The 27,383-nt window shown below is 35.7% G+C and overlaps 2 protein-coding genes and 1 long non-coding RNA gene across 3 annotated transcripts; 2 read left to right on the forward strand and 1 right to left on the reverse strand.

The window, feature by feature from the left end:
- Positions 1-743: 743 nt before the first annotated feature.
- LOC114526174 lies at positions 744-17,614 on the reverse strand. The gene is made up of 7 exons (XM_028547696.1): positions 17,472-17,614; positions 8,278-8,362; positions 7,200-7,402; positions 6,525-6,765; positions 6,316-6,421; positions 3,396-3,564; positions 744-1,035 (listed from the first exon to the last, which is right to left on the reverse strand). Exons 2-7 carry the CDS (start codon positions 8,354-8,356, stop codon positions 745-747), a joined length of 1,089 nt encoding a protein of 362 aa, XP_028403497.1. The 5' UTR covers positions 8,357-8,362; positions 17,472-17,614; the 3' UTR covers position 744.
- LOC114526176 lies at positions 13,837-15,306 on the forward strand. The gene is made up of 2 exons (XR_003687316.1): positions 13,837-13,953; positions 14,937-15,306. It is a non-coding gene; the product is annotated as an uncharacterized LOC114526176 (long non-coding RNA).
- LOC114526173 lies at positions 16,673-25,971 on the forward strand. Its single transcript, XM_028547695.1, has 8 exons — positions 16,673-16,778; positions 17,903-18,155; positions 18,408-18,479; positions 19,253-19,464; positions 19,831-20,074; positions 20,581-20,686; positions 24,920-25,088; positions 25,364-25,971. Exons 1-8 carry the CDS (start codon positions 16,746-16,748, stop codon positions 25,664-25,666), a joined length of 1,392 nt encoding a protein of 463 aa, XP_028403496.1. The 5' UTR covers positions 16,673-16,745; the 3' UTR covers positions 25,667-25,971.
- The last annotated feature ends 1,412 nt before the right edge of the window (positions 25,972-27,383 follow it).

Below are 27,383 nucleotides of genomic sequence, written 5' to 3' on the forward strand. Positions count from 1 at the left end.
TCACTAAAACCTAAAAATATATAACGAGACTTAAGTGTTCACTTAAATTACTTTTAATGTACTTCAATAGTATTTATAGCGCTTTTCCATGGATTTCAATATTGATTCTTACATAATATTTATTCAATACTACAGTACATCTTTTAGAGTAATGAGAATAAAATTAAGCATATTGTCGCACAGCATTTAGGCAGAAAGCTCAACAGATTACGTCATTGTCCCTAGATGTTTCATTTCGCTTTTCAGTGAAATTGGCTCCATACAATTTTGGAATTATGGGGTCGTGATTTAGATTTCATTTTTTCACAAGAGATATGCTTTTAGAAAAGACGGGTACCCAATATTACTAGTTGATCAATATATGACAATGTTCATACAACTTTGATAACGTTCTCATAGTAACAATGCTAATTCAATTTGGCGCCATTTTGCCTATTCACGCATTTTAATAAAGTACGTAACCCGACATTATTTCTTAAACATTTTGCACAGGGAAATGGGAATTCTAAATAGGAGAGGCATTTCAGGGACCCCCAATCTTGAGCATATTCAATTTACCTAAAATTTAAATTTAAATATTGTCTTTTTTCTCTTTTTATCAAACACTAAAAATAGACTTCGTTGTGTAGTCGAAGACTAAAATAAGTTTAGGTACGTACGTTTTGGATCGATGAATTCGTTTATTCTGCTGATATATTAAACATACATAGGCATGTCATGCATATTAAAAGTGTGGCAGAAACGTTATATGGCAGAATTGTGTGGTTTATACGACCAATGTAGTTTCACAGCCGTGGTTGTTCCCCACCAGTTCGTGATGGTTTTCTTATCTTGAAGATTATTAATATCTAATCTACGATGAAGTTTACCATCTTTGACTTGAAACAATGGTGTGTTGTTTTTCTCACTCTCGTCAACAAATGGTAAGAGATCAGTGACTGCACTTGGATCTATTTTCTCATCAGGGTTTTTGTACGCTTTGACTACTTGGTCAACGGATGCTTGTGCTGCTTCCACAGCAATTTTGAAATTTTTCTGAAGAAAACATAAATAATCATCTTTTTGGAAGATTTTGTTAATTGAGAAATCCTAATTTCAAACATAATTCTAATTTCAGACGTAATTCTAATTTTGGACGTAATCCTAACCCTAATCTCAGAATTAAACTCGGTTAATCTACTATGCTGACTGGCATATTATGCTGACCCACTGAGCTATAATCCCCGAAGCGCCGTGCGAAGGTACTAATCCCGCCCGGAAATTAGGAATTACACACGGGTATTCTGACAGAACATAGGCGAATCCAAAGTTGCCCAAATGCCATGGACGTTCAATGGTGATGGTAGTTGTGCGCATGCGCGAAATTTGAACGAAGAAAGAACGGTCGTCTACAACTTTCTGATTGGCTAAGACAAAAAGAGAGCATACATGAGAGCGTCAGCATTTTAACTGTCATTTTGCAAATTATTTCTTAAAAATATAAAATGAAATCATGGAGTCATATGTTAAAACAATAATAAAAGATTTAAAGATCATCACAGCACAGAAACAGTTGGTGAAATAGAAACGACTCGTAGTTTATAATCTTTGAAGTGGTCTATATTTTGCCTATTCAGTGTTTGCTGTAAGAATGCATTGTTATTTTGACTAGTAGGAGCTTGGTATGTCGTTTTGCCAGGAGCTAACCGACCGTTTAAGGCTATATACATCATCGCTTAAACTTTAAAAAGAGTTCTCAAAAGTCGACTTCCGAGTTTTGATAAAACAAATATCACTTTGCAGCTTATATAGTCGATAAAATCATTGAATAAAATAAATCGAAATACAACACTCGACGTTTAGTGCTTGTATTGTTATTATAATCATTTGTGCTGTTTTGATGTTTTGAAGATTTAGCTATAGAAAAGTTTAACACTCACTTAAACTGCAACGTAATAGAGCAGGCAAACAGGTGATTTCTGTTCACCTTTACGACTGTCTTTGTTTCCGAAAAATTTGCACGAGTTATTTCATAATATTAGCGTAGAAAGTTAAGTCTGGGTAGCGCACTAAATATTTTGTTTCGTTGAAAATGGCGAGGGGTTGCTGCATGCATGTATTTCTAGTATTATATTATAGCTCAGTGTGTTGACCAGCAAGCTGACTTTCTTTTTGCCCTTCGCCGGTGTCTCCAATCCACATTTGCAATTTCAGGAAATGGAAAAATCCAGAATGGGGAAATTTGCTGTTCGACACGAGGGAATGGAAGCACTTTAAAATTTATCACTGAAGTTTACACATGAGTGATTTGCACCCAGCCTCGTACCCAGGCGCTTTATTGGAAAACATAAACTGCATTCAGCGCAATATAGAGATCTGTGGCTGAAATGTGCGAGCGCGCAGGGGTGCTTGGGGAGGACGCAACGGGAGAGAGAAGCGCCTGGCAGAATATGCAGATTTCCGGCTCCTTTTTTGCAAAAAGTGAAAAATGTGTGAGGGCTAAATATCTAGATATATTTTGAAAAAGTATTGAACCTGTGATCAAAATTGTGCTGCGTCCTCCCCAAACACCCCTGCGCGCTCGCACATCTTAGCCACAGATCTCTATATTACGCTGAATGCAGTTTATGTTTTCCAATAAAGCGCCTGGGTACGAGGCTGGATTTGCACCCAAATGGTGCCATTTGTGAAATAAATTTGCAGTTAATGTTCAAGTTCTTTGCGATCAAAAGCAATAAAAAATGAATAAAATTGCAAAATATGATGGGAAATTTTAAAGTGCAATTAAACTAATAAAACTGACTGTTGGTGAACTCGTGTCCTGCCCTGACCCCTGGCCCTGGAGTGTGGACAACTAAACTCGGTCATTTGGCAAATAAACAGGTAAAACATTTGTTAGTTATAAAGTAATAAAGTGAATACATAATTTTGGTTCATCATTTTGCTACTGTAATGAGGTAAAATGCATAAACATGTGTAAAACACTGGTGTAGTTCTGGTGTAGTACATATGTCTTCAGGGCCGTAGCTAGAAGCATAATTGGGGGGAGGGTGTATTTAGACTGATTTCTAATTTATATAGACTGATTTCTTTTGTACCCTATTGTTCCTACGGTATATAAACATGAATATATGAATAAACACCCCCCAATTAAGCGGTCTAGCTACGGCCCTGTATGTCTTGGGAATCCTGTCATTTAAGGCTAACTTGACAAGACACTCCCTAATGTGCACCTCTGCAGGACCTACAAAGAAAATTTGGTGGAGGTGTTCCGGGGTGATAGCAACACCTAGAATTGGCTAATGCATCATGTATTAACGAAAATGCTTTGTCAATTTTTAATTTGAGTAAACTATGTTAAAAGCAATAGGTTTCAAAACAATTAGCAAAGCACAAAATGAACATTTCAAGTTTACCTCATCCTTTGTGTTCTTGAGCATTCCATCTCCATAAGCAATCCATTTATCACCACGTACGTTGGTAACACGAAGACCAAACTTATTGTCTTCATCATGCATGTATTTGGACAGAAGATCTCCTGTTAAACTTGGTGTAACATTTGTTGGTAACGCCACTCTTGGTGTTCTGAAATGTCGAGTGAAATCTCAGTTCATAAGGCAGCTATTGATATGAATCATTGCTGGTTATATGTTAATTCTTGCTGTTCCTTTCATTGCAAGTTCTAACTGCAGTTATCCTTACCTTGTTCTAACTGTAGTTGTATCCTTGTTCTAACTGTAGTTACATATCCTTGTTCTAACTGTAGTTATCCTTTGTTCTAACTGTAGTTATCATTGTTCTAACTGTAGTTATCATTGTTCTAACTGTAGTTACATATCCTTGTTCTACCTGTAGTTATCCTTTGTTCTAACTGTAGTTATCCATGTTCTAACTGTAGTTATCATTGTTCTTACTGTAGTTATCCATGTTCTAACTGTAGTTATCCTTTGTTCTAACTGTAGTTATCATTGTTCTAACTGTAGTTATCCTTTGTTCTAACTCTAGTTATCCTTTGTTCTAACTGTAGCTATCATTGTTCTGACTGTAGTTATCATTGTTCTAACTGTAGTTATCTTTGTTCTAACTGTAGTTATCCTTACTGTCCTAACTGTAGGTATCCCTACTGTTTTAACTGTAGTTATCTTTGTTCTAACTGTAGTTATCATTGTTTTAACTGTAGTTATCATTGTTGTAACTGTAGTTATCCTTACTGTTCTAACTGTAGTTATCCTTGTTCTAACTGTAGTTATCATTTTTTTAACTGTAGTTATGCTTACTGTTCTAACTGTAGTTACCATTGTTCTAACTCTAGTTATCATTGTTCTAACTGTAGTTATCATTGTTCTGACTGTAGTTATCATTGTTCTTACTGTAGTTATCATTGTTCTAACTGTAGTTATCATTGTTTTAATTGTAGTTATCATTGTTCTTACTGTAGTTATCATTGTTCTAACTGTAGTTATCATTGTTTTAACTGTAGTTATCATTGTTCTAACTGTAGTTATCCTTACTCTTCTAACTGTAGTTATCCTTGTTCTAACTGTAGTTATCCTTACTGTTCTAACTGTAGTTATCCTTGTTCTAACTGTAGTTATCATTTTTTTAACTGTAGTTATGCTTACTGTTCTAACTGTAGTTACCATTGTTCTAACTCTAGTTATCATTGTTCTCACTGTAGTTATCATTGTTCTGACTGTAGTTATCATTGTTCTTACTGTAGTTATCATTGTTCTAACTGTAGTTATCATTGTTTTAACTGTAGTTATCATTGTTCTTACTGTAGTTATCATTGTTCTAACTGTAGTTATCCTTTGTTCTAACTGTAGTTATCATTGTTCTAACTCTAGTTATCCTTTGTTCTACCTCTAGTTATCATTGTTCTAACTGTAGCTATCATTGTTCTAACTGTAGTTATCATTGTTCTAACTGTAGTTATCTTTGTTCTAACTGTAGTTATCCTTACTGTCCTAACTGTAGGTATCCCTACTGTTTTAACTGTAGTTATCTTTGTTCTAACTGTAGTTATCATTGTTTTAACTGTAGTTATCATTGTTGTAACTGTAGTTATCCTTACTGTTCTAACTGTAGTTATCCTTGTTCTAACTGTAGTTATCATTTTTTTAACTGTAGTTATGCTTACTGTTCTAACTGTAGTTACGGTTACCATTGTTCTAACTCTAGTTATCATTGTTCTAACTGTAGTTATCATTGTTTTAACTGTAGTTATCATTGTTCTAACTGTAGTTATCCTTACTGTTCTAACTGTAGTTATCCTTGTTCTAACTGTAGTTATCCTTACTGTTCTAACTGTAGTTATCCTTGTTCTAACTGTAGTTATCATTTTTTTAACTGTAGTTATGCTTACTGTTCTAACTGTAGTTACCATTGTTCTAACTCTAGTTATCATTGTTCTCACTGTAGTTATCATTGTTCTGACTGTAGTTATCATTGTTCTTACTGTAGTTATCATTGTTCTAACTGTAGTTATCATTGTTTTAACTGTAGTTATCATTGTTCTTACTGTAGTTATCATTGTTCTAACTGTAGTTATCATTGTTTTAACTGTAGTTATCATTGTTCTTACTGTAGTTATCATTGTTCTTACTGTAGTTATCATTGTTCTTACTGTAGTTATCATTGTTCTAACTGTAGTTGTCATTGTTTTAACTGTAGTTTCATTTTCTTACTGTAGTTATCATTGTTCTTACTGTAGCTATCATTGTTCTAACTGTAGTTATCATTGTTTTAACTGTAGTTATCATTGTTCTTACTGTAGTTATCATTGTTCTTACTGTAGTTATCATTGTTCTTACTGTAGTTATCATTGTTCTTACTGTAGTTATCATTGTTCTAACTGTAGTTGTCATTGTTTTAACTGTAGTTATCATTGTTCTTACTGTAGTTATCATTGTTCTTACTGTAGTTATCATTGTTCTAACTGTAGTTATCCTTACTGTTCTAATTGTAGTTATCTTTGTTCTAACTGTATTTATCCTTGTTTTAACTGTAGTTATCATTGTTCTAGCTGTAGTTATCCTTGTTCTAACTGTAGTTACCATTGTTCTAACTCTAGTAATCTTTGTTCTAACTGTAATTATCATTGTTCTAAATATAGTTATCATTGTTCTAACTGTAGTAATCATTGTTCTAACTGTAGTTATCATTGTTCTAACTGTAGTTATCATTGCTCTAACTGTAATTATCCTTGTTCGTTTTTGTTCGTTCGTATCCCTGTTGTAAAGTTATTTGTCTTTATTCATGATCACTGGATACTTTGAATTTGTTTAATCCCAGTCAGCAAAAGTTTCGGTTGTTAAAATTAACGTATTTTTTTACCTAATATGTCCACTTGCAAATGAATCGGTAAAGAAGTGAAGGGCAAACGCTTCAATTGAGTACGCCATATCAAGCAACTTTTTTCGATCTTTCTCACTGCTTTGTCCTAAAGAAAATGTAGTGAATTTTCTGACGTCTTGCTATTCCTTCAAGAGTATTTGCACCAATGTGAACGGGACAAAATTAATGCTGATGAGTAAAGTACCTACCTGCTTCTCTTGCTTTCTGAATGGAGTATTCGTGTCCAGCAAGATAGGCCATCTTAGCATGGGGTTCAAAGTGATCAAAGTTTTTTTCTCCAAGTAAAAGCATTCTCCCAGGAACCACGGGTATTCCACCCACCCATATTCCGCGTGTTGCCTCGTCCCATTCTTTGTCAGTGTGATGACATCCTGCAGTTTTGCAAAGCATCTCGTCTTTGATCATTTTTAATAGTTTGTCCAGTTGCTCCTTGATGTATGAATGTTAGAATATACATGTATCAGTTATCATTTATCTTTGTTTTACAAATAGAATATGAAAAAAAGGAGTTTGAACTCGTTTGTAGCTACTTCATTATAAATGCAAAGACTTATATGCATGTTAGCCTTCTCATGATGACCAGTCTTTAAGCGAATTTAAACAAACATAACAAGTATAAAATGCAATTTAATACGAATTGGTGTACAGTCTATGAATAAAAGCAGTCGCAGGTATTGAGAAACTCCACGATTTTAAAGTACTCTACCCTCAAAATGGCCGCATATTCGTCTTTGTGAGACTTGCTAATTCGTTAGGATCATATATCATAACTGTTACATGATATAAACTTGGGTGAATTGATTTCTGTTTGTTCATTCCTTTTCCTAGTCAACGGTATGGAGTGAAATATTAACATCTTAAACCTTATATTTTCCTTTATATGGAGTTTCTGCCAACGTGGAGTACGCATTCTTGAATCTTTTTGTCACACCTGGATCAGGCTGACCTGGATTTTCCAAAGGATTTGCAATGGGAGAATCTGGTATGCCATAATAATCCCCAGCAAGTGCAATGATATCCGCAAATTTTAGAGGTACTCCATTTGGAAGAGTAATTATGTTCTTTCCTGTGTAAAATTGTAAAAACATTAAATTTACTGAAAGTTCTTGCTCAAAACTGCGGGCAGCACAACACTGCTATGTTAACACTTTTCAAACAGTTTTTTCTCACCCAGTCTTCTTTTCGAACAATCCCCCGCTCTCCTAAAGCTCTAGGGTTTTTTGTCTTTATTAATAGAGAGGTTTAGTTAGACGTTTACAGCAAACCGCGGTGTCGCGTTAGCGGTTTGACGTTGCCATAAATGCTGTTGTTGCAAATTTGACATTTAGTTAGTAGTCATTCACCTATACCCTATATGAAAACGATTCAAAATTGGCATCCAGTAAACAGTTTCGCTGTGAAATTGCTTCTAGCTATTTCTAATGCTTCAATTTTTTAGAAAACCAATGTCGCGTTTACACTCGGGCTGAAAGGACCTCCATTTTAATAAGCGACTATCGATCGAACTACATAACAGGCTTAAAAATTACCACAAATAAAATTTGGGTATTCAATATGTCTACTAGGAGTTTTTGTACGTGAAACGAGATACTATTGCAATAACAGAACGCTGTGGTCAATGAGCTACGCGAAAATACGCCTCCAGCGGTTGAAAACCTGAACTGCAAACGGCAAACGGCAAATTTTCAACGTCAAGAAAAAAGTCAAACCAAAACTCTCTATAATATCACACTGTTGCATTCAAAGAAGATTGCTCAATCAACTACAATCTGCGGTTCCTTAAACACCCACATGCACTCTCTACCAACACGATGAAATTCGTGAATGCGATATTATTGCAGACAAAGTATTTTTGTATTACGTCGGAGATATAAAGCTTAATAAATTGTCGTACGGTTCGGGTATATTTTCTGATTGCAAATTTATCTTTTATAATCTTACCAATATCTAGTTGATATCCTATCGTTTCATGTTCACCAGTATTAAAGAAGGAAACGGGAGTAGGAATATTGTTTGCCATTTTTCTCTAAATGCAAAAGATGTAATAATTAAGATTTAGTGAACGCAAAATACGAGATTCGCCACTCAATTTATATTGCTTAATTACAGGAGTCCCTCGGCATCAACCATGTCAGTACTGGTGAAAACCAAGCCAGAGAAAGGCTGTACGATGGTGGTGGCACTGCATGGTGGTGTGGAATCATGATGGTTACGACGAACCTTCGCCAACTAAGGGAAGGCAAAAGGCGACCACCTGATCCGTCGGCATATACTGGCGCTGGTTTTTCTCTTATCAATTAAGACACCTGATGCTGGGGAATTGATGGCATTATCGAACCACGGTTGCACGGCTCGTTGTACGGTAAAGACGATCTTTTAAGGACCGGCTCAGCAATGCAGAAATAGGCAGCTCTTATATGAAACACTGATCACCTGAACGTTACCAGAGGCGTTGGAAGCAGTTTAGGGTGGCTGGCGGGTGCGGAGTTTTAGAAAAGAGCATATTGATTCAACCACACGAAGAGGAAACTCAACATCATGATTAAATGTTAAATTTATGATACTTTTATATGTTACCAGAGGGCACAGGACTGACCTCGTTCGGCCCGGTAAGCAAAGGGCGGGGGGGGGGGGGGCTGTTGCCCCCGTAGTTCCGGCGCCCCTTAACATCACATTGCTTCCACAAGGCAACCGCACGAGTCTCGCTGGATCGCAATTGAAAGGCAAGATCGCGGTGATAACGCTTTTGGAGACATCATTTTAACACGATTTCCCACAACGTGATTCTGCTGTGGCAGGTAATCAGCATGTCACGTATGAACCTCCTGAATATGAGGAGAGTATCATGGGGTGTTCGAGGACATCGTTTGTCTCAACGAAAGGCTCTGTTGACTGAGCGAAAAAGCCTATTATAGACCGGTGATGCCAGAGGCGATAGCAACGCGGCTCAGCAGCAAATTTGCCAGTTTAGGCTGCGTTTGAAAACCTCATTTTCCCGACATCAGATCAGAAATGGCGACAATCTTTCTGGCGTTCGTTGCGAGAGAATTATAGGCTGGTTTGGCGGCGCGTGACACCGAGGCATAGACGAAGCTTTCGCAAATGCACGTGAAAATATGGCGCCTGGCGCTTATAGAGACCGAAAAGTCCCTTTTCGGGAATTCCTGCTTATATCTATCTAATTGAATATACTTTTCCGAGTTCCTTTAAAAATTTTTACATCGTGAGTCGCTTCACTGTTTTCGACCAGGAGTAAATGAAATTATTAAAATCACAGCTACAAGAAAATATAATGAAAAAGCGGTGTACATAATTATTTCAAACATGCTTTTCTTGCCCGGTACGATTATATCAGTTTATATCTAAAATTTAATGGCGCCTGAATACAAAGCGCCAAATAAAAGGTCTTGCCTTTCTCGTACCGGGGTGCACCACAGACACCTACTGCATGGTACCCCACGGTACTAAAATCACAGTGCGTCACGGTAAAATTCCAATGCTTATTTTTACCCCTAATTGCAAGTTATCGTTAACCAATAAGTGTAAAAAGATGTTTACTTAATTCCTGTCGTTTTCTATCTGCAAAATATAGCAATAACGTTTACCAGGTGGACGTGAATAAGTAAATATTTGTTCAAATATTGTAGATAACTGCTTGCAAGAATGAGGTAAACACGTATCAATTAATTTAGGAAGAAATAACATCATCGCAAAAATGTGAATTTGTTTTATTTCCTGCAATTATGTCATTTTGTAATTACTAGTTAACATTGACGTCAATCGTACGTTAATGGAGGGGGCCATATTCATATAATAATATTCTGCTATGCTTGGCCAATTTCTCTTGAAAACATCTTTACTTTCAATAGTAATCAGCGGCCTGGCATAACCAAATATAATTATGAATCCCCACAAATTTACGTTCGATTGACGCCAGTGCTATACATAGTTATTATTTTCTGGTTTTAGCGCCATATATATTTACCATGCATTTTTGCATTTTACCACATAGGAGCAACAGACATTCTCGTTTGGCAATTAATTAATAATTAATGCGGAAATTGAAGTATAATATTACCCTTATTTATGATTTTATCTTCAGAAATGCAGGAATATTAGGGCTGTTTCGCACTGTTGGGTTTTCGTACGTATGTACGCACGAAAAACTGTTTAAAATGATTTAAATGATACTTATGAAAACGATTGAATAGATGCATAGCCATAGGGTTGGATTCTTTTGATGATTTCATGTGTTTCTTCTGGCATAAAAAGGTTTTAAGCTTTTACGTGCGTGCAAAACGCGACAATGGAGAGCAAGCCTCAAGGCAATGACGTGGTGGAAATGCAAATCACACCATTTAGACTTTAGGTCCCTTGACAAATATATAGGCTTATATGTTTTGCCGAAAAAATAAGGATGTAGTCAATGTGCTATGACACTAGAATATTCTAACATCTCCAGGTTAGATATTCCACCCAACACATAAATAGCATCTTTATGCCGAAGAGAAGAGTTATTACACAAGAAATTCACGGCTTTCATTCCCACCGGGGTCAAGTCACATTTTTAGCTTGCTCGTAACTTCAAGTAGCACCATCACAATAAGAATATACAGTTGATACAATAATTTTATACTCACTGTTTAATTATACTCACTGTTTATAGGAAATGCAGGAAATCTATCAACAAGTGTTCGACCAACAGTTATATACCCTATATCGTTCCTGGGAGTATGGTGTCTAAGTATGTACAAAATGTAACCAAACTCACAGTTTGTATAATAATTTACAGCCTCCTTTGAAAAGTGTCCTAAGATCTTAAAAAAGTTGATTGAAGATCCAAACATAGATCAAACATTGTAAACAAGATGACACTTTAAACACTTTATTTGCAAATGAGTTCTTTGCTGCGTATTTATGTGTAATTTTAATTAGCCTACTTACGAATACTTTGATGTAAGAACTCTTATGTGAACATCCGTAATTAATTCACTCCTTCACATATCTTATGTATGTTCTCTTGAAATGATGGTATAGTTCCGCTAGCTGACACGACAACCTGCAGTTTGCTTGTTTTTAAGATAAATGATATATTGGCTTACTGGATTTTAAAGTATGTCAACATAACAGTTATATACTGCTGCTACAATGTTTCTGTAAGATACAAAACGATTGACTTATGTCAATATGACTCAATAGCATTCAAAATATTCATTAACACTCACATTCATTCATTTCATTGTGTGTGTTAGTGTGACATAGAAATTGTGTCAGTTATTGCTGATCAATGAGACCATGTGCAATTTTAATTAGCCTAGAATACTTTGATGTATAAAAGCTCTTATAGGAACATAATTAATTCACTCTTCACATCTATCAAAAGATCTAGACGAAAAGTGGGAATTGGAAAAGATCAGTGCGAAAAGTCTGCCATGCACCTAATCTACCTATATATTGTCTGCGCGAAAAATATTCGTTAGAATATTCATCATTCGTAGCGATGTAAACGCGAGGTTGGCCAGAATAATACATTCATCGATCAACAATGCACGGAGACACTAACAAACACAGCAATATAACAACGTGTCAATGCGTTAAAAAAATTTGTCGTTCATCGGCGAACATGCAACGAAGCAACTAAAGACCCATTTACACTACACACATTTTTCATGTCAAACTCACTCAGGACAAAAGGTTTATCGCATCACACGGGCGCTCACTTCCAAACTTACGGGTGAAATTTGACTATTTCGCAGTTTAGAAATTTCACTGGTACCAATTTTGTCTTTTTACACTATGTTCAATTTCAGTTTTGTTACGGATGAAATTGAGAATGATATAATTTGGACTGATGGCCTAAATTACATTCGTATACCAACTTCATCCATCGGCCAAACTTAAAATTGCACGTAAATGGTCCTTTATAATCGAATTTTATATCGCACGTATATACTGTCACTGATTAAGAAAAGCATGCACCAAATGAAATGAGATAATAATACAGCTTTAACTTCTCATAGATGACGCAAGTACCTCCCGTCACAGCACAATATATTATATTAGCCAAATTACAAAGTTTCAAACCAATAATAGGCAATATTGCAGACGTTCAAAAGAGAAAACACATGAAATACGAAAATTAAACTAGGAACCAGGTTGAGTATATAGCCTTTGTCAATCGTCATAATAATTATGTTGAGTGAAACAGCCTTCGTACTTCTTCCTTCCGAAACAGCCCTCCTGCTTTTAGTCCGGCACTTTTATAGCCTATTCATGCAGCTAGACTGATCTCTACACGCCCAGCATAACGCAATCTCGTTCCCTGCACGACTTCCCTCATTTAGGGAATTCGTGTGCAAATTAACGAGTTAACTGGACAATTAACTAATGAACTAACTAGCTTACTAGCTAACTTACTTTACTTTAATACTTTACTTTAGTTTTCGCTCGTGCTTCTAAAATTGCTCTTGAATGTGGACTCATGCGACGCTTCCTTGTTATTAAGATAAATGATATTCGGTTTTAAAATATATATGTCAACGTAACAGGTATATACCGATGCTACAAATTTAGTTTCCGTAAAAACGACAAAACGATTAACATAAGAGCGAATACGACTCTATCGCCTGTATTGAAAATATTCATTAATACTCACGTTCATTTATTTCATTGTGTGTGAGTGTGACATAGAAATTTTCAATTGATATTGCTGTTCAGTGAGACATTGCTTTTTAATGGAAAGATTTTAAGGAAAAACAATGAAATCAAGCTGTTATTTTACTGAAATTACCGCAATGGAATTAAACGTCACGAGAAGATTAAAATCAATGAGAGTGAGTGAGCTATTAGAAATTTACAGGTCCTGTATTTATAATTCTGAAAGCTCACTCACACTCAAACACATTGAGTTAGAGGCATAAGTTCAGTTAGACTTTAATGTCTAAATTTTTTTAATAACCTCGAATAACCGAAAATCAACCCTCGACCCTCGACTTCATACTTTTGAACGAGATTAATTGTGTTTACCTAAGTCCTTATGTTATGACATGCTGTATATACGCCCCCTCTCAAATGATACGTCTAGCTCATCTTGATAAAAGTATGTGGTATACCAATTAGGGAGAAAAATACGTATATCAATAAAACATTAAAATATAACGAGTCTTAAGTGTTTAGTTCAAATCCTTTTAATGCACTTCAATAGTTGTGTAGTATTTATAGCGCTTTTCCAAGGATTTCAATATTGATTCTTACTAGGAAGGATTTCAATATTGATTCTTACTAGGAAGTATTTCAATATTGATTCTTACTAGGAAGGATTTCAATATTGATTCTTACTAGGAAGGATTTCAATATTGATTCTTACTAGGAGGGATTTCCATACAGGAAGACTGAAATCCTACGAAACACTGAACAAAGAATCTTTAAATATTTTCTTGGTAATCCGGAAGTTTTGAGATTTCTGTTTATATACATAAGTCATAAGATGTTTCATTTTGGTGCAATTTATCCTTTGCTTGATAGTGAGAAGAGCACATCATTTTTGGTTGGTTGATGCACAACGCTGACTTTCTTTTCAACTAAATGGGTGATAAGGAGGGTCGAACAGCACCAAAGGTGAATATTCAACTTATTTGTCTGTATAATTATCGCTCTTTCCTGTGTGATTCCTGATTCGTACTCCTTGATTAATGGCCAGGTAGGGCAGGTATAGCCTGTATATTGCTTACAATCGTTTACAAACGTCGTCATCGCAGTTATAGAGGGACATCAGACATGTATATGACGGTAAAACGCGATCACGACCACTAGATATTTATACAACCAGTCATCGAATCAAGGAAATCTCAGGTTTTCACGTCTTGTGGCGCAACGTCCCCATTTCAAGATTCCTGCGAGCGCTATACTTTAGGATTGAATGGTTTCCAAATATAAACCTAATGTTTTTAAAGACTGCTATACCTCGTTAAATTCACAAGATTAAACAATGAATCCAAAGGAATTATGTGAGGGAGTCTTTCAGCTGCGTCGTCGCGTTTCCGAGTGCACATGTTTATTCGAGAGTTAGATCTAGCACGGCAATGGCAATGGCAACGGAAAAAATAAATTAATTCACTTGATAATGTGGTCTTCCAGCAAAATTACGAGTTACCCTACACATTATTTGCTTCTAGCTTCAAGTTTTCTCTTTCTCTCAAACAGTTATAATAAAATGTAATCAAAATAATAAAATGATAAATTATAGTCGATCAGAAAAATTTTTTCGTTTTCGCTTGCTAATTGTCGTGAAACGTGAAATTGGTGGAATAACGATGCAGCGTCAGCAACTACGACAACGTTTAAAGTCACGTAATTTACATTTTCTAAAGGACAGTGCCATTGTTGAAAAACGCGTTGTGTTAGCGTTGCCGTTGTATCTCCCAAACTCTCTAATTAAAGTCCCTATAATACTTCCGCGTCTTAACCAGGTGTTAATCTTTCTGTTAGAGTCTGTGCACTAAAGTTGGATACGGGTACCAACTACCAATTTTAGTCGCGCTTGCCAATAAATTGAGTGTAAACAAGTTTTAGTTGACTAATCAAATTTGCATCCTTTACAGAAAAATGTATTTCATTCCTCCAGCCACAAAGGTATTAACGATGCCAGCAGAATGAAAGCAAGCGTTAGCGTGGCCTTTAATTCTCCCGAGCACAATAATATTGGAGACAACGTAAATTTACCTTCTAGCAAACCGATTGAAAAACCTAATGAGCGTGAGATAACCGAGGGGTCAGTTGTTCCGACTAAGGAGACAAATGGAAAGGATTGAATAAATGTGAAGAACCAAATACATATGTTATATATACCATGCAATGCGCATGTGCTGTATAATTACGTGTTAATAGCTATTAAAACTATTTAATAATCTGTTTCCATGCAGAAGGAAAAAAATTGAGGCTGTGTGTAATAAAATTGTTCTTATAATCGCACGACGGTTTTGAGAATTAGATGAAGTATATATTGTAAGTGCTTGATAAGAAATTAAAATTCAGAGTTTTGTAGGAAAATCTTTCATTTTATGATCTACAGATGAAACAGATGCTACAAAGTGCCGGGTGAGTCCTGAACACGAGGAAGTTGGTAACGAACGTGAAAAAGTTGATTGAAGATCCGAACATACGGATCGATCGTTGTAAACAAGACGAAACTTTAAACCTTAAGCTAAGGGCTCTTTTACACTTGTTTCTGGGTATTTATGTTCAGTTTTAGTTAGCCTAGAATACTCTGATGTATCCAAGAACTTTTATTTGAACATCCGTAATTAATTCACTCCTTCACATCTTATGTATGTGCTTCTAAAATGACGGTATAGTTTCGCTAGCTGACACGACAACCTGCAGTTTGCTTGTTTTTAAGATAAATGATATATTGTCTTAGGATTTTAAAGTATGTCAACGCAACAGGTATACTGCTGCTACAAAGTTTCCGTAAAATACAAAACGATTGACATAAAAACTAGTATGACTCGATACCATTCAAATATTCATTAACACTCACATTCATTCATTTCATGGTGTGTGAGTGTGACATTATTAGAAATTTTTGTTTTTGCTGATCGATGAGACAGTGCTTTTTAATGGAAAGATTTAAGGGAAAACGATGAAATCAAGCTGTTATCCAATTGAAATTACCGCAATGGAATTAAACGTTAGAAGAAGAATAAAATCAATGAGTGTGAGTGACAGGACCTGCGTATGCATGTATAACTCTAAAAGCTCACTCACACGCAAACTCATTGAAGTAGCTATATGTTATAACATAACGACTTAAGGTAAACACAATTGCGTTCAAAAGTATGGAGTTTAGGTTTTGTTCAACGATCGAGAGTACTAAGTCGAGGTTCGAGGTTCGATTTTCGGTTATTCGAAATTATTAATAAAAAAAATTAAACATTAAAGCTTAATTAACTGAACTTATGCCTGTACCTTATACACGCTCCCTCTCAAATTAGACGTCTCGCCCACCTTGATAAAGGTATGTGGATATAGGGAGAAAAATACATAAGCCAGTTTAAAACCTAAAAATATAACGAGACTTTTTAACGAGACCTTTTGTAGTATAATGTACTTCAATAGTATTGTAGTATTTACAGGAATTACAGCGCCTTTCCAAGGTTTTCACTATTGATTCTTACTAGGAAGTATTTAAGCACAGGAAGACCGAAGTCCCACGAAACACTAAACAAAGAATCTTTAAATATTTTCTTTGTAAATTGTAACCGGAAGTTTTGAGATTTCTGTTTACTTATTTATACACAAATAATAAGATGTTTCATTTTGGTGCAATTAATTTATCTTTTGCTTGATAGTGAGAAGAGCACATCATTATTGGTTGGTTGATGCACAACGCTGACTTTCTTTTGAACTAAATGGGTGACAAAGAGGGTCGAACAACACGAGAGGTGAATATTAAACTTATTTGTCTGTATAACAATTATCGCTCTTTCTTGTCTGATTCCTGACTCGCACTCCTTGATTAATGGCCAGGTATAGCCTTTATGGCTTACAATCGTTTACAAACGTCGTCATCGCAGTTATAAAGGGAATCAGACATGTATACGACGGCAAAACGCGATCACGATGACTAGATATTATACAACGAGTCATTGAATAAAAATGAATAAGTTGTTTTCGTCCACGCTCAGGTAACAACTGTAAAATGTAAATCTCAGGTTTTCACGTCTTGTGGCACAACCGGTCCCCATTTCAAGATGGCAGCGAGCACTATGCTTTAGGTAATGAATTTCCAAACATAAACCTTTTAAAGCCTTATACCTCGTTAAATTCACAAGATTAAACATCGACTCCACATGTTTTATTCAATGTCAATGGCCAGAAATCTGATACAGCATGGCCGCCGCGCACGCGCATTGTATTAAACGCAAGAAACAGGAAATCTGGCTGACATAAAATCCTACAATAGTAAATAAATAATGGGAAATTTACTATCGTAAGACTAATGCAAGTAAGTGCTTGTTGCACTTCTACATCATAATTTGCTTTACCAGCACAAACCCGTATGCGATGTTTTCATGTTTAATAGTATAATAGTCTTCATTTTGCGTGCAAAATAAGTGCCTTATTTGTGCTCTAACCTGTTCTAAAACGCTTTGAAAAACTGCCCAATATCGCCGGTGATCAGAACATGCGTTATGGCCATTGATTGAAGTTCTACGTCCAGAAACTTGGCAATCTCTTGTTGTGTTTTGATTTACGCAGTCGCATACTTCGCCATGTTCTTTCAAGAATGTCTGCAGGGGTTTTCCCTAACATATAAAATGCCGTGCCACTGCTTTAAAAGAAGATCCAGATATATCTAGCGTACAGATTATTTTTTCTTGTTATTCTTAGCTGCATACCATAAATCCGTTTGACAAAGCCTGATTTCACTGATCCTCAAAAGACCAGCCATTTTTCGACAAATTGTCCGACATTTTACTTGCAAATGAGGTAGATTGCAGATTCCATATTTAAGATTCAACAATTAAAGTGTTTTGTTGACTAATCAAATTTGTATCCTTTATAGGAAAATGTATTTCATTCTTTCAATCACAACGTTATCAACGATGCCATCAATATAACACCCGTCGACTATTTTAATACTAACGAGCACAATAATATTGGAAACGGCGTGAATTTACCTTCTAGCAGACCGATTAAAAAAGCTACAACTAATGAGCATGGGATAACCGGGGGGTTAGTTGTTCTGACTGAGGATACGAACGAGCATGAAGAAAATATGCAAAATGGAAATGATTTTGTTGATGCATTAAATAAAGGTGAACAACCAAATACATATATTATATATACCATGCATGCGCAAGAGCTGTATGATTACGTGTTGATAGCCATTAAAACTATTTAATAATTTGTTTCTAGTAGGAAAAAATTTGAAGCTGCAATCTGTATATAATATAATTGATTGCACAACTGTTTTCAGGAATCAGATTAAGTACATATTTTAATTATAATATAAGTGCTTGTTGAAGAAATTAAATGAAATTTTAGCAATAGTATTTTATGATTAATAGATGGAACAGATTCAACAGATGCGATGTGGGTGAGTCCTGAGCACAAGAAAATTGGTAACGAAACAGGAAAAGGTATATGCAATTTCAACATAACCCAAGTGTTTGATTTAGGTCATCCAAACAGACAAAATCAAAACGTAATTCTTTTATAATATAAAAACAACAAGGTATAGAGTTCCAAGTTTGATTTCAAAAAGCGAATTAAATTTCCGTGTTTGGATCCAAACCCGGGCTTCGACTAATCAGAACACATGTTATATACATGTTATTTTATTTTAGTTACCTTCATTTATATGTTATTTTATTTCAATTACCTTCATTTACATGTTATTTTATTTTAGTTACCTTCATTTATATGTTATTTTATTTCAATTACCTTCATTTACATGTTATTTTATTTCAATTACCTTCATTTAGATGTTATTTTATTTCATTTACTTTCATTTACATGTTATTTTATTTCAGTTACCTTCATTTATATGTTATTTTATTTCAATTACCTTCATTTACATGTTATTTTATTTCAATTACCTTCATTTAGATGTTATTTTATTTCATTTACTTTCATTTACATGTTATTTTATTTCAGTTACCTTCATTTATATGTTATTTTATTTCAGTTACCTTCATTTACATGTTATTTTATTTCAGTTATCTTCATTTACATGTTATTTTATTTCAGTTACCTTCAATTACATGTTATTTTATTTCATTCCTTAGGGTTTCCTTTGAGGCAAAGTATTTATATCATCCGATAATTTTTAAGCTATTTAGGCATTTTAACTTATTCAAATAACCCAATTCGTGGTTATTTACAAAAGATAATAAAATTCCATTATTTGTAGAACCCAGAAAGAAAAACGTCCTCACTCTTCCAAACGGCGCACGTGTGACATTTGGTGAGGTTATCGCTCTGGCAGGAGATTATTATGGCATCCCAGATGCTCCTATTGCTGATCCATTGTTAGGGAGCGATCAGACAGATTCTGGAGCTCGTGAGAGGTTTAAAAATGCTTATGCTACGCTTGCACTCATCCCGTATGAAGGCGAACACAAGGTTTGTAGTGAACATGCAGTAGTTCTCCATATTAATGTATTTCAGTCTAAACAGTTGCAATCATTTACCAAACCCTCACGGCTATTGTTTAATGATACATCCGACGTTCTGACGTCAATATTTCAAGCACTTTGAATAAATCAGAAAAAAAGGTGATTACTTTGCATGCGATTCGAGGATTTCTTAATATATTTGTCAATTCAATTCATTTTGGAGATTTGAATTCAAGAAATTATTGAGTATTTTCATGTCATTATTCATTGTTTCAAAGCGTCAAAAACAATTCTATTACTACCAGTTTGCACTCTCACTCATGAAGTGAAGTCACCTCTCTGAATGACTTGAATAGTTGAGAATTTGTTGTAGGAGCGACTGGATAAGCTATTGGAAATGATGGCTGAAGATAGCGAGGACACAACAAAAGGAAAATGTCAGCACAATGATATGGAATGGGATGAGGCAACTGGTGGGGCGTGGTTAGCGGGTTTACCAATCATCAGTGGTATTATGATGAAACTGGCTAAAAAAAACTACGATCATTTTCTGCCTAATGCTAAAATAGCATATGTTACCGGTCACGAGTATGCTATTGAAAAAGCCAGGGAGGCTGGTAGGTTTTTAATCGGGTTGAGATGATGGGAGGGAAAATATTTTCACATTCATCGAAATAATCTTATTCAAAATGATGATAAGCTGTCTTAGGTGTGAACTACCTAATTGAAAACGGTTAACGTTTTTCCCGATTGAAAATGTTCGAAATAAAAAATCAATTTTTTACTGAGAAAACAAAGTGGGTGTTGTTGATACCCAAAAATAAATATCGTAAGCAAGGACTTTATCTATGTATATAAACAAAGACAGAGACATTTTAGAATCCATAATATGTAGAGTAATGTATCTGGACATTGAACCATTAACCTCTCTATAAACCTTTAAATCCAAATTACTTTTATGTCATTGCATGATGTCCATCTTTATTTTTTGTTGTTGCAAAATTTTTAAAATATTTTTTGCAGCAATTTTTAGTACAAAATGTCGAGCTATTTCTACAATATTTTTATATGATAGAATTATTTCAGAAGAATCTATTAAGGATAATCATCTTAATTTTTTCAGGTCGAAGTCGAGAAGAGGACAAAGAACGATTGCTATCTATTGCGCTTTCAATTGACGCGTTTGCGTGTCATTTCCTTACGGATGCGTTTTCCAGTGGACATTTAAGGTACAGCAGACGTGAAAAAATCATCATGTTGCATTGATGCAAGTTGATATGAACAGGATTGAACAATGTTGTCCTAGTCCTACCCACATTGTTCAGAGTTGTTATCAACATTGAACAATATTGTTAGACACGATTCATTTTCAACAATATCGCTCAATGTTGTTGACAAATGTTAACATTGTGGGCAGCATAAATGACAAGATATTCAGCTCCGGGTTCGTGGCTCCGGGTTCGCGAACCCGGAGCTGGCTCCGGATTCGAGCGAACCCGGAGCTGGAGTGGCTAGTTTTCAAACAAACCGATGTGGCCGCTTCGCTTTTGACGGAAATCGAAAAATTTAAAAAGGCCATTTTTCTTTGTTATATTATCAAGAACATGGCCTAAAATGAGAGTTTTATTTATTTACTTGCTCGCATAGCTCCGTGAAATGGCCCTTTTTTTGCAAAGTTGACTGGTCAGCGGCACGGGAGACCGCCAGGCTTTATAAAAGTTCGATTTACTAGCTTTACGACGAGTTTTTGTAAAAACTAAAAGATGGCCATTCGAGAGAAAGCTTATGAGAATATCCTTATAGTTCTAACCTTCTTCTAGCTTGCGAAACCACGACAGGCAACTTCTGTAAAGTCTAGCTGTCTGATTTAAACCACGCACCCGTGGCATAAATTTAATCCCTTCGGAAAGGCAACTAACCCGGTTTCTGCAAATTTTCGTTTTTCCACATTGGTTTATTGAACTGTAAATGTCATATCAATGCTAACAATTATTCGAATACTCTAAGCAAAAAAAGATCTCTTCTACCTGTAATATGCTACGGAAACAACACCGTCAAACAAGTGTACACAAAGCGGCTCAAATCGACAAACGGCCATTGCATGTTAAGTACGCTTTTCATCGCCGAGATTTTTTCGCTGATTTCTTCGCTAATTCGACTTTAAATAAAATTCTAAAAGATGGCCATTTGAGATATACATTCATACTCTTCCACCACAAAGATTTGAGGTTCTAGGATTCGTATCCAGTGAGCACAACTCCTGAGAGTACATGCCGTCAGAATTCTGTCACGACCCGACATCATTAACATTACAACCCGATGGACACAACCGCCGTGTTTAGAGCAAATTCACGCTTTAGCGGACAACGCTGGTAAACCATAAACCCCATATTATTATTGTTAGCCATCATTCGAATGCTTTACGCTAAAAATATCTTTACTTCTCTTACTACACGGCGCAAACAGCATCGGTCTTAAAAACGGCTCAAGTTCTCAAACGTCAGAAATATGTCAAATAAGCTGAACATCACTCGGATTGTTTCGCAGATTTCGTCGCTGTTTCGACTTCATATAAAATTCTAAAAGATGGCCATTTGAGATTTATATTCATACTACACCATGAAAGTTTTATAGGGCTTCAGGATTCATATTCAGCGCCAAAAACTCACGAGAATACAAATTTTGTTGACAACAAACTCTCGGGCGATGATAATTAACATTGTCATTGTTTTGATCTCAGGGAAAACCCATCAGGAAGATCGGGTGATTATTTAATTCTGTACTCGGGTAGTAGACGTTTTTAACCGCGTGCTTTTGCGTTAAATAATTTTTAAATTTGATTTTAAATATCGAAAAAATCCGATTTATTTGTATTGGTCAGATTCATTCTAATACGATCACACGAGTGCTTCTATCTAAGGGACCGTTCATTATTTATGCCTCAGGGGGGCACCGAAGAGAAATAAAGATTGCCTGTTTTTTTTTTAATTACCCAACCATTTCTAAGGCACAGTTTTTTTTTACCCAACCTTATGCAATGAATTGCTGTTAAATACAACTATTAAAATATAGATGTTTGCATTTACCTCCAAACAAAGTTTTCACTTGTGACTCGACAAGTATATGTCTATATCAAAGCATTTAAGTAGATACCTATTTTTATTAGTGCATACCTATTCAGCAAAGGCTAATTTCCAAGACCCAGCAGTTCATTTAATATATACTATATGTATATTTACCTTGTGGCAAAATGTTGTGTTAAATTCATAGTTGCAATGGCTTACAATGTTTTATTATCGAGGTCTATTTTTTTTTTACCCACCCTTTCTCTATACCACAATTTCAATTACCCACCCTATTTCTCTTCGGTGCCCCCCTGAGGCATAAATAATGAACGGTCCCTAAACATAAAAACTTGGAACGCTTGCCGGTTATGAGCATGAAAACAGCAATCACAGAGAGAAAACCGCGTTCAAGAAAGGTTAGTGATAATCAGTTTAAAGGTCTAAGCTTAAGTGGTAAAGTAAAAACGTCTACTACCCGAGTACAGAATTAAATAATCACCCGATCTTCCTGATGGGTTTTCCCTGAGATCAAAACAATGACAATGTTAATTATCATCGCCCGAGAGTTTGTTGTCAACAAAATTTGTATTCTCGTGAGTTTTTGGAACTGAATATGAATCCCGAAGCCCTATAAAACTTTCATGGTGTAGTATGAATATAAATCTCAAATGGCCATCTTTTAGAATTTTATATGAAGTCGAAACAGCGACGAAATCTGCGAAACAATCCGAGTGATGTTCAGCTTATTTGACATATTTCTGACGTTTGAGAACTTGAGCCGTTTTTAAGACCATGGTTTAGCGATGCTGTTTGCGCCGTGTAGTAAGAGAAGTAAAGATATTTTTAGCGTAAAGCATTCGAATGATGGCTAACAATAATAATATGGGGTTTATGGTTTACCAGCGTTGTCCGCTAAAGCGTGAATTTGCTCTAAACACGGCGGTTGTGTCCATCGGGTTGTAATGTTAATGATGTCGGGTCGTGACAGAATTCTGACGGCATGTACTCTCAGGAGTTGTGCTCACTGGATACGAATCCTAGAACCTCAAATCTTTGTGGTGGAAGAGTATGAATGTATATCTCAAATGGCCATCTTTTAGAATTTTATTTAAAGTCGAATTAGCGAAGAAATCAGCGAAAAAATCTCGGCGATGAAAAGCGTACTTAACATGCAATGGCCGTTTGTCGATTTGAGCCGCTTTGTGTACACTTGTTTGACGGTGTTGTTTCCGTAGCATATTACAGGTAGAAGAGATCTTTTTTTGCTTAGAGTATTCGAATAATTGTTAGCATTGATGATATGACATTTACAGTTCAATAAACCAATGTGGAAAAACGAAAATTTGCAGAAACCGGGTTAGTTGCCTTTCCGAAGGGATTAAATTTATGCCACGGGTGCTTGGTTTAAATCAGACAGCTAGACTTTACAGAAGTTGCCTGTCGTGGTTTCGCAAGCTAGAAGAAGGTTAGAACTATAAGGATATTCTCATAAGCTTTCTCTCGAATGGCCATCTTTTAGTTTTTACAAAAACTCGTCGTAAAGCTAGTAAATCGAACTTTTATAAAGCCTGGCGGTCTCCCGTGCCGCTGACCAGTCAACTTTGCGAAAAAAATGGCCATTTTCACGGAGCTATTGCGAGCAAAGTAAATAAAATAAAACTCTCATTTTAGGCCATGTTCTTGATAATATAACAAAGAAAAATGGCCTTTTTTAAATTTTTCGATTTCCATCAAAAGCGAAGCGGCCACATCGGTTTGTTTGAAAACTAGCCACTCCAGCTCCGGGTTCGCTCGAATCCGGAGCCAGCTCCGGGTTCGCGAACCCGGAGCCACGAACCCGGAGCTGAATATCTTGTCATGCAGCATAACATTGTTCCACCATGTTCAACCGCAGGCTCAGAGTTATTAGCCGTGCACGAGAAGACTGATTGGCTGAAGGCTCGTTTACACTTGCAATTTTTGCTGCGATTTTATGTGCGATTTTCTTTTTTGATAGATGTGAATGAGTAAATAGTTACGAATGTTCTGATGTTAGTGATGTATAACAGCTCTTATTAAATTTAAACATCAGTAATTCATTTACTCGTTCACATCTATCAAAAGAAGAAAATCTCACTTAAAACCGCAGCATTCTGTTAAAGAAGTAAAAAATATAAGTTAAAATTTGATCTTAATGATTCTAATCTAATTTAATTTTAGTCTTAATCCTAATCTAACCTAATGTAATCTAATCCAATTTACACCTGCGTCACCATCTTTGAAGAAATGGGACCAACGACGCCTTTAATTAAGTAGTATTTTACCACAATATTAAGTTGAACTCGGCAATAATTTAGCTGACAAATGCCACATAACCTGGTGCATCGATGCCCTTGACAGAAGGTTCCAACATTTCAGAACACCAAGAGCAGAGTTGGCAAGGAACGTCACTCCAAGCAACATCGGCCATCTTCTTTGTAAATACATGCATGATGAAGACAACAAGTTTGGTCTTCGTGTTACCAACGTACGTGGTGATAAATGGATTGCTTATGGGGATGGAATGCTCATGAATAAGTGCAACAAGGTAATAGAATTACTGGAACAATTACGAAGCATCGTACAGTACAAATTCACATGCATTTTAGCTCGCAAAGTAAAAATAGGAATTATAAAAATTGATCACAGATATTTTTATGCATTTCATATATAACTTGTTTAGTGATAATGAATCCAGCAAAATAAAATGAGCATTGAACCTGATCATGAAATTTAAGGCCGTACGTTGCTGCTAATTTTCTTCACTTGACTAAATGGTTTATTATGAAAGCTGTCGACTGCTTATTTCATGAAATATTTCAGCGAAATTACCAACTGGTTGTGGAAGTGGTTCAGATTTCAGTCGACCAAATAGGGCGAGCCTTCAATAATCCCGATATTGAATTGGATCCATGTTATGTCACTGACCTTATACCATTTCTGGACATAAAAGAAAAGAATAACACCCCATTGTTTCAAGTCAAAGATGGTAAACTTCATCGTAGATCAGACATCAATAATCTTCAAGATAAGAAAACCATCACCAACTGGTGGGGAGCAACGACTGCAGGAAATTTACAATGGTGGCATGAGCCGAAAAATTCTGCTATATCACCGGCCCCCTAATGCAGGAAAATTTTATCCTTTTAACGGTCTTTTTGCGTTCACTAATCATGCTTATTACGCTTTTAATAAAAAAAATATTTTGAATACTGAAAACTTATTACCAATTTTCCAGGAATATCGACGTGTAACGTTCCAATTTAATAAATCGTATCATCGTCGATTAGATATTGCAAATCCTTTGTTTAATTTCTAAATATGATAAATTGGACGGTATAAAAAGGAAAGGTTCAGGCGAACGAAGGTAAAATATGCAATTTTTAGCACAAAACAAAATCTAGACACGGTGCAATCAATCGATCGAGATGCAGACAACGACTCCACTCTTCGTCTATGACAAATGTCAGTACCATTGCTTGTGGGCGCGAAGTGTGCAAACCTCAAGTAGGAAATAAGAGAATATCGATTGTTGCAATGCATAACAAAGTCCAATATACAAACTAAAAAAAAATAGAATTCAGGCTGCCTTTTTAAAGGCTTGGAATAAAAGCTGTTGGCGTGCCTTTCTTTTTTAATATTCAATTTCCGGAACTTCCAAGTTATAAAACACAGAGGAAGAATTGTTTATACTCTCATAAAATAGTGTGTACTCTAGTTCCATCTCTTTATATCTATTACCAATACTCAATCTGTGTGTAAAATAGCGGTTGTGATGACGCAATTTTAAGTTTAGCTAATTCCGTGTTTCCTAGTTACCAGTATTAACTTGGCCTGAACTTGCATGCATGCGCATGACTTACGCTGATCCATCACATCACGCACGTAGCTACATCTAAAAGCTAATTTAAACTATTTAAAAAAAATATGCTACGTATAATTTTATAAAACATGATGCTGTTTGCATGAATCACCCAAAGACGATTAGGAAGCCAGTCATTATCTCTATTATAGGCTTGTCTGTAATAATTGATTAAAAAAAAGGGACAGAGTTGTCGTTTGCATGCAATTTTAAGCGACAGCTGTTAACAAAAATAGTGCATTAACTTGTTGGTGGCTAAAAGCATGAAAATTGGCAGCTGAGATGAAACGGTGGAAATGCTAATGACGGAGGACATGGAACCATACATCTTTTGAATGGCAAAAATTGTCATTTTAGTTAACATGCTTGCGGTGTTACTAATTATACATATTGTGTAGCGTATACTTGTTTTATACTGTGGTAAATTAATTTAAAAATTTGTAAGAATAAAAAAAAGTTCAGTCGACTATTAGGGACCACAGTGTCTTAATTTCAAGTGGAATTATACACACTTCAAAAGTGGAACTGTGCACACTTCACTTTTGAAGTGTGTATAATTCCACTCGAAATTAAGAGCCTTTAAACCTTGACTGACATCGAGAGAACTGCCAAAAATCATAATTGGTTTACCCTCGCCTATTGCCGGCATTACCATCATATGCACATTAACCACGCTTGCTTTTATCAGCTACCTCTGTAGCTCAGTGGCAAGAGCATTGCACAGGCATCGCCAAAGCGTAGGTTCGATTCCTGCCGGAGGACCGACAGTTGACTCATTTTTCCATCAACTGTACTTGCTTTGAAGTGTGTATAACTCCACTTTAAATTAAGACCCTTTCAACCTTTAGCACAGCATTTGAAATAAATGACAAAATTTCTAATAGAATAAATGAATGAATGAATGAAACCTTTAAAAGGTTGTCCAATCAGTGATTAAAACCACTGTTATCAACTGGAGCCCTGTAAAGCTCCTGTATCGAG

Source organism: Dendronephthya gigantea, unplaced genomic scaffold (genome assembly GCF_004324835.1).
Source record: "Dendronephthya gigantea isolate DGI-Jeju-01 unplaced genomic scaffold, DenGig_1.0 000037F, whole genome shotgun sequence".
Taxonomy (NCBI): domain Eukaryota; kingdom Metazoa; phylum Cnidaria; class Anthozoa; order Malacalcyonacea; family Nephtheidae; genus Dendronephthya; species Dendronephthya gigantea.

Coding starts and splice junctions, on each gene's coding strand:
- LOC114526173 (XM_028547695.1), top strand. CDS start 16,746: ATGGGTGACAAAGAGGGTCGAACAACACGAGAG. Junction 16,779..17,902: donor AGGGTCGAACAACACGAGAG/GTGAATATTAAA, acceptor TATCCTTTATAG/GAAAATGTATTTCATTCTTT. Junction 18,480..19,252: donor TGGTAACGAAACAGGAAAAG/GTATATGCAATT, acceptor CATTATTTGTAG/AACCCAGAAAGAAAAACGTC.
- LOC114526174 (XM_028547696.1), bottom strand. CDS start 8,356: ATGGCAAACAATATTCCTACTCCCGTTTCCTTCTTTAATACTGGTGAA. Junction 6,766..7,199: donor CATATAAAGGAAAATATAAG/GTTTAAGATGTT, acceptor TCATACATCAAG/GAGCAACTGGACAAACTATT. Junction 1,036..3,395: donor TCAAGAACACAAAGGATGAG/GTAAACTTGAAA, acceptor TGTTTTCTTCAG/AAAAATTTCAAAATTGCTGT.